We start from the raw sequence: 6,084 nt of genomic DNA, 5'->3' as shown, positions 1-6,084 counted from the left end.
TCAATTTTAGAGATACCAATATTGTAAAAAAAATAAACTTTAAACTAATTACGAACTGTAAATAATATTATATACATATTGTGTGGGGAAACGCTGCACATTTTATCTCATTGTTCGCGACTCTTCAGAACAAGGCTGTGATTTAATTTGTTTGTTTTTTATTATATATATAACGAAATAATAAGTTTTAATTTATTGGAGAAACATAAAATTAGGTCGCCAACGACAATATTACGAAACTGGTTACAAATGATACCCTAACATTTTAGAGATAAATAATAATAATATGTGAATATTATTTTTCTAGCGCAAAAAGGAAATAATATTTGATTAATCTATTGAATATGTAAGAGAATATTATTGATAAAAAATTACGTTGTAATGTTAATCGTGCATCATCACAACATAAGCAACAATAAATAAGTATGAAGAAGCGAGCAGAATGGAAAAATAGTATAATTATTGCTAGTTCGTTCGAAATAAGGTGCATGTACATATCACGTGTATATCGATGGAAATTATATATGTATTTTGTTGAAAACGAAATTTGTAGAAAATAAATAAATGAAGAAATAAATAAATAAAAAGGAGCATTCGACTGAGACACGCATCGTGCGGCAAATTGTTGTTGAGTGTAAATACAAAAAAAATAAATAAGATAAAACGTCGACAGAATCTGAAACCTGCCTCAATCTAATCGATGTAATGTAATTCGAGCCGCTAAAATGCCAATATTGAGAGTCAATTGCAAATAATTGTACGTAAGCGCGAATGCGAATTATATATATATAATATCTAATCTTGCTGGGAGATTAGTGAGCGCTTTATCTTCGAGTCTGGATGCGACGAAGGGTTGTTTATCTTTCGTGTATGGAAATGGATAGATATAAGCCGATACTTAATTCACTTATTTACTTTAATATTAGCTAGTTCGTGAATGATCTTGACGGCGAGCACTCTAATCACCTCCTGTCTGCCGTTCGATACAACGATGACCAAACAATGGGATATCACCGGCTTAACGGAAGGTAAGTGACGAAGTGCTCGAACTTAAACTTAAAACTTTCCAGCTTAAATCCAATTTAAATTTTACATATTTGACGTTCAATGTAAACTCGATTATTTGAATTCAAAATCCAATACAATTTAATAATGATGCACTCTTATATCACTAATTTTAAAAGAAAGAAAACAATCAACGTTGTTATTAGATTTTTTAATAATTATTATTAATGATTTATTACAAAAGTCAAAACAAAAATTAAACATGTTCATACATAATAATACTAATAAAAAACTTAAAGTCAACTGCTACAAAGGGCATTAAATATTTATATGAGCTGTTTATTTTGAAAGTGTTCTAAATCCATTTTTTAATTTTTTGTTTATAATTTAATGTTAATTTTTATTGAAACGTAAACTCTTAATGATCCCAATTTAAATATATTTAAATTATAAAAATTATTTAATTTGTAAAATCCGCTTAATTGTGACACCGGTTAATCGGGACAGGCGAGAATTAGGGATATTTTCTAATAAACGGAAACAAAACCGAGTAAATAACAAATGGAAATAGAACTTCGGATAATTGAGCCAGCCACTTAATCTGGACTTCCCGATATGTCCCGATTAAATGGAATCGACTGCATTTGCTAATTTTACACTAATTATATTATTTTTAATTAATATTCAGTCAAAATATTTTATAATAATATTTGTTTATAACAATCTTCGTACAAAAGAATAAATTAAAATAAATACGTACATACAGATCATTATAATTATTAATAATTACAATAGTTATCAAAGTCCATTGATCTATAGATCTTCCATCCTATTTTATTGGCACTTATTTCGTTCAAATTAGGACTTAAAACGTTTCTGACTATTAGATAATATTTATAAATTAAAAACAAATATCTAGATATGCAACCAAATCATCGTACATCTTCGCATCATTCTTGATAAACACTTTCTTATTAAATTGTTTTACATTATATTGTTTATTTAAATCAATCTTATTTTCAATATAAAATATATTCATATTTAATGAAATTGCATTGGATTAGTGTCAATACATATATTATTTGCAATGTCTGATGTCGTATTTGATATATGCAAATATTTATATTCCTCTTGTTTGCCGTAGATGATCCGTTTTTCCGGTGGATCGTGGAGGAAGTGAACGCTCACGTAGATTTCGATAGGCTATTATTTCCAACGACCTGCAAAGAACCAAAAGACAATCAGCAGCACCAAACCTTCGGCAACGTCTGCTCCTACTATTGCTTAAACAATTGCTGTCATAACAACCAAACAAGTAAATACGTTTGATGCAGAACAACAGAAGTGAATTTTCTTTCGAATTTTGATCTTTCCTGCAGATTTCAACAACAACGCGTACGATGATCAGGCTTTGAAAACGACCATCTACCAAAGTAAAAAAAGCATCAGCGAAGGTAAGCATTTCATTATTCAATTGAAAACGATCTTTGATAATTAGATTGATCAGGGAAACGAATGGGTAAGCTGTGGGAATTCCTGCGGAATCTCCTCTTGGACGAGAGGACGTGTCCGAGTTTAATCAAATGGGACAACTACGCCGAAGGTACGTTCAAGTTCGTGCAGAGCGAGAAAGTGGCGCAGATGTGGGGTAATCGCAAGAACAATACGAAGATGAACTACGAGAAGTTGAGCAGAGCAATGCGGTAGGATATGATGCCTTTGAATATTATATGAAAATATTAAGCTTTTTCTTTCTTTTCAGGTATTATTACAGAACGAAGGTGCTGCTTCCTGTCGCCGGTCGACGGTTGGTCTACAAGTTCGGTCCAAGGGCGACCGGCTGGAGGACGAAAAATCCAATCCTTGATTAATATTTTATATTGTTAACTTTTGTATATTTGTATAAAAACTATTAAAGAAAATTATCGCAAAAAAAATAATAATTAATAATTGATCCCTTCTACGTAATGAATGCAGTAAATGGAACCACAAAAAATCGTGTGTACAAAACAATTTTTGATATTTCTATATTTAAATAATGTTCAAGATAGCAAATTTATAGTGAATCGGTATTTATTTAATCACTAACCAAAGTTTCCGTTTGTTATCGCCTCTTGCATCCGCTTCAAGTTGAATATTATAATTTAGTATTCTTAGTCAGTTCGCGCTGTTCACAATGTTGCTTCACGCATTACTCGTAATACTCGCAATTGTGACACTCCCAAAGGTGTTCGCGCAGAGTTGCATTACCAAAAGCAACTGCAGCGAATGCATCCAAGAGTATGGATGCGCTTGGTGCTCGGAACCGGTTAGTATTTGCAAGAGTCATATGGTGGTACTAAATTAAATTTGCTTTCGATGTCCATGATGTTGCAGGGTCCGAACAAACAGCACTGCTACAGATCCGGGGACACGCAGAACGAATGCTTCTTGGGAAAGGCGGAGGATCCAAAGAGCAAGTTTACGATTCTGAGCAATAAGAACCTTCAATCGCAAGCCAACCTAGATCCCATCCAACTGAAGCCGCAGCACGTTAAGCTTGTACTTCGAAAAGGCGAAGAGTACAAGATGAATTTTCAGTACGCGCAGGCCTCCAATTTCCCCATCGATCTATATTACATAATTGATCTGTCGTACTCGATGAAGAAGTACAAGATTAACCTCGCCTTGCTCGGCGACAGGCTCATCGAAACGATGAGGAACATCACCACCAATTTTAAGATCGGTTTCGGCAGCTTCGTCGATAAAGTCGATATGCCTTTCGTCAACACGGAACCCAATAAGTAGGTCAAATTCTTGGACACACGAGTTCATTTTTTATGAGATTATTTATTTATTGTTATTGCTGTTGTGTAGGAGAAAAAAACCGTGCAGTAACTGCGTGCCAGCTTACAGTTTCATCAATTACCAATCTCTCAATAACGGCGAAACCTTCTCCAAGGAGGTTGCAGCTGCGAAGGAATCGGGCAATCAGGATACTCCTGAGGGCGGTTTCGACGCTCTCATGCAAGCCATGGTTTGCAAGGATGTTATTGGTTGGCGAGAAACCGCACGAAGAATAATCGTGTTTTCAACGGACGCAACCTCTCACATAGCAGGTCTCTTTCAATATTATAATTTATTATTATTATTACTATTATCAACAATGTTAATATTAACATGAAATCTTGTTATTTTATAGTGTATGATAAGATTATGTTTGTGCAGGTGATGGAAAATTGGCGGGTGTCGTCGAGCCGAATCCTGGCCTCTGCTTTATGACCGACAATCAATACACTCACGATCTAGTTTATGATTACCCATCGATCTCGCACATCAACCACCTGGCCAAGCAGCTAGGCTTTAACATCTTCTTCGCAATCGCCAACGACAACATTTATAGCGTGTACGAGGCGATGCAGAACGAGATCGAAAATACTGCTACGGCCAGATTGAATGCCCAATCGGATCTGCTATATCTTATCACGAAATTTTACAGGGATATCTCGGACGTGATTAAGATCACCGACGACTCCAGCAGCGCTGTTCAGATCACCTACGAGGCAGACTGCAAGTCGAAGATCGAGAACGGATGCAAAGCGGTGCACGCCGGAGAGGTAATCAACTTCGTTGCAAAGATCAAAGTGTTGGACTGCAGCAAGTCCAAACACCAAATCCGCATCAAACCGGGAACCTTCAGCGAGACTCTACTGCTTGATCTCGACGTGCACTGCAACTGCGATTGCGAGCAGCAACAGAAGAACAATTCGGATAGATGCAAGAAGAAGGGAGCGCTCGTCTGCGGTTTGTGCAGCTGCAATTCCGGGCATTACGGAAAACAATGCGAATGCAACAGCGAGAGCTTCACCACCAACGACATCGCTTCCTGCATGCAATCGAACGCCACAAAAGAAATATGCTCCGGCCTTGGTGTCTGCAAATGTTCGGTATGCGAATGCAATAAACGGCAGAATCCCGACGAGCACATCTACGGCAAGTATTGCGAATGCGACGACTACTCCTGCCGCAAAAGCAGCGATGGCAAAATATGCAACGGAAACGGAAAATGCGACTGTAAAAAGTGCAAGTGCGACGCAGGTTTCACTGGTGAAGAATGCCAGTGTCCTACCAATTTGGCTCCTTGCACCCACTTCAACAATGTCTGCAACAGCAAAGGCACCTGCGAATGTGGCAAATGCACATGCGAGAGCGGTTACTACGGGACGTACTGCGAGGAATGCGCCACCTGCTCCGGCCGAAAGTAGAACATCATCATCATAAAATAAATGGACGGATTAATTTGGTTTTCATGTTTCAGATGCGAAGAGCTCCAGGATTGCGTCCAATGCAAAACCTACAACTCTGGTAAACTCAAAGACAGTTGTGATATAAGCTGCTCCCAGTATCAGTTCAACAAAGTGAAACAAATCAAGGAATCGGAGGAAACCGAAGACTCAGACTTCCGAAAAGTCTGTAAACTGCCGATCGAGCAAAACTGCGTCATGGTCTTCAGTTACTTTTACAACGACGACAAGGACATCTCCGTCGACGCCGAGAGCAAGATGAGATGCTCAAAACCGATCGACATATTAGGTAAAATCAGCGAATCATCAAAATATAAATAAAAAATAATTCATAATAACGCATACACAGCGCTCGTCTTCGGCGTCATTCTGAGCACTATCATCGTTGGTATTTTAACGCTGGTCATCTGGAAGCTCTGCACAACAATACACGATCGCAGGGAATACGCGAAATTCGAGAACGAACGGAAGCAGGCGAATTGGAACCGCAACGACAATCCCCTATTCAAGACTCCGGTCACCAGATTCGAGAATCCGACCTTCAATGAAATGCAAAAAAAAGATGAACAGCAGATGCAAGAGATTCAGGAGACCGAATAATTTAAACATAATGTAACGCGAAGTATATCCAAAGAAATTTTGTTTCAAAAATTGAACGAATGATGTTTTTTTAGCACTCGTTTCATAATCATAATCAAAATATTATTTATATATAAATAAAATATAATTAGTATTTATTTTACAGTAAAATATAGACTGTAAATCGATTAGCTTTTTGTAGTTATTTCATTTAAGC

The 6,084-nt window shown here is 36.9% G+C and overlaps 2 protein-coding genes across 2 annotated transcripts; both read left to right on the top strand.

The window, feature by feature from the left end:
- Nucleotides 1-962: 962 nt before the first annotated feature.
- LOC108568018 (ETS-related transcription factor Elf-3-like) lies at nucleotides 963-2,927 on the top strand. Its single transcript, XM_017928862.1, has 5 exons — nucleotides 963-1,028; nucleotides 2,150-2,320; nucleotides 2,385-2,459; nucleotides 2,513-2,708; nucleotides 2,768-2,927. The coding sequence occupies exons 1-5, from the start codon at nucleotides 992-994 to the stop codon at nucleotides 2,874-2,876; spliced, it is 588 nt and encodes a 195-aa protein (XP_017784351.1). The 5' UTR covers nucleotides 963-991; the 3' UTR covers nucleotides 2,877-2,927.
- A 241-nt stretch (nucleotides 2,928-3,168) lies between these two features.
- LOC108568007 (integrin beta-PS-like) lies at nucleotides 3,169-5,941 on the top strand. The gene is made up of 6 exons (XM_017928849.1): nucleotides 3,169-3,313; nucleotides 3,382-3,788; nucleotides 3,862-4,103; nucleotides 4,213-5,245; nucleotides 5,303-5,577; nucleotides 5,638-5,941. Exons 1-6 carry the CDS (start codon nucleotides 3,182-3,184, stop codon nucleotides 5,886-5,888), a joined length of 2,340 nt encoding a protein of 779 aa, XP_017784338.1. The 5' UTR covers nucleotides 3,169-3,181; the 3' UTR covers nucleotides 5,889-5,941.
- Nucleotides 5,942-6,084: the final 143 nt, after the last annotated feature.

The sequence above is a fragment of the Nicrophorus vespilloides genome, unplaced genomic scaffold (genome assembly GCF_001412225.1).
Source record: "Nicrophorus vespilloides isolate i.1.1-1 unplaced genomic scaffold, Nicve_v1.0, whole genome shotgun sequence".
NCBI lineage: Eukaryota > Metazoa > Arthropoda > Insecta > Coleoptera > Silphidae > Nicrophorus > Nicrophorus vespilloides.
The sequence above is the reverse complement of the archived record's forward strand: the minus strand, read 5'-3'. Positions and strand labels throughout refer to the sequence as shown.

What these genes read in the sequence shown, in the direction of transcription:
- LOC108568018 (XM_017928862.1), top strand. Translation starts at nt 992, where the DNA reads ATGACCAAACAATGGGATATCACCGGCTTAACGGAAG. An exon ending in TAAAAAAAGCATCAGCGAAG is followed by an intron (nt 2,460 to 2,512) that starts GTAAGCATTTCA and finishes TAGATTGATCAG; the next exon opens with GGAAACGAATGGGTAAGCTG. An exon ending in AAGTTGAGCAGAGCAATGCG is followed by an intron (nt 2,709 to 2,767) that starts GTAGGATATGAT and finishes CTTTCTTTTCAG; the next exon opens with GTATTATTACAGAACGAAGG.
- LOC108568007 (XM_017928849.1), top strand. Translation starts at nt 3,182, where the DNA reads ATGTTGCTTCACGCATTACTCGTAATACTCGCAATTGTGACACTCCCA. An exon ending in GCCACCTGCTCCGGCCGAAA is followed by an intron (nt 5,246 to 5,302) that starts GTAGAACATCAT and finishes TTCATGTTTCAG; the next exon opens with ATGCGAAGAGCTCCAGGATT. An exon ending in AAAACCGATCGACATATTAG is followed by an intron (nt 5,578 to 5,637) that starts GTAAAATCAGCG and finishes ACGCATACACAG; the next exon opens with CGCTCGTCTTCGGCGTCATT.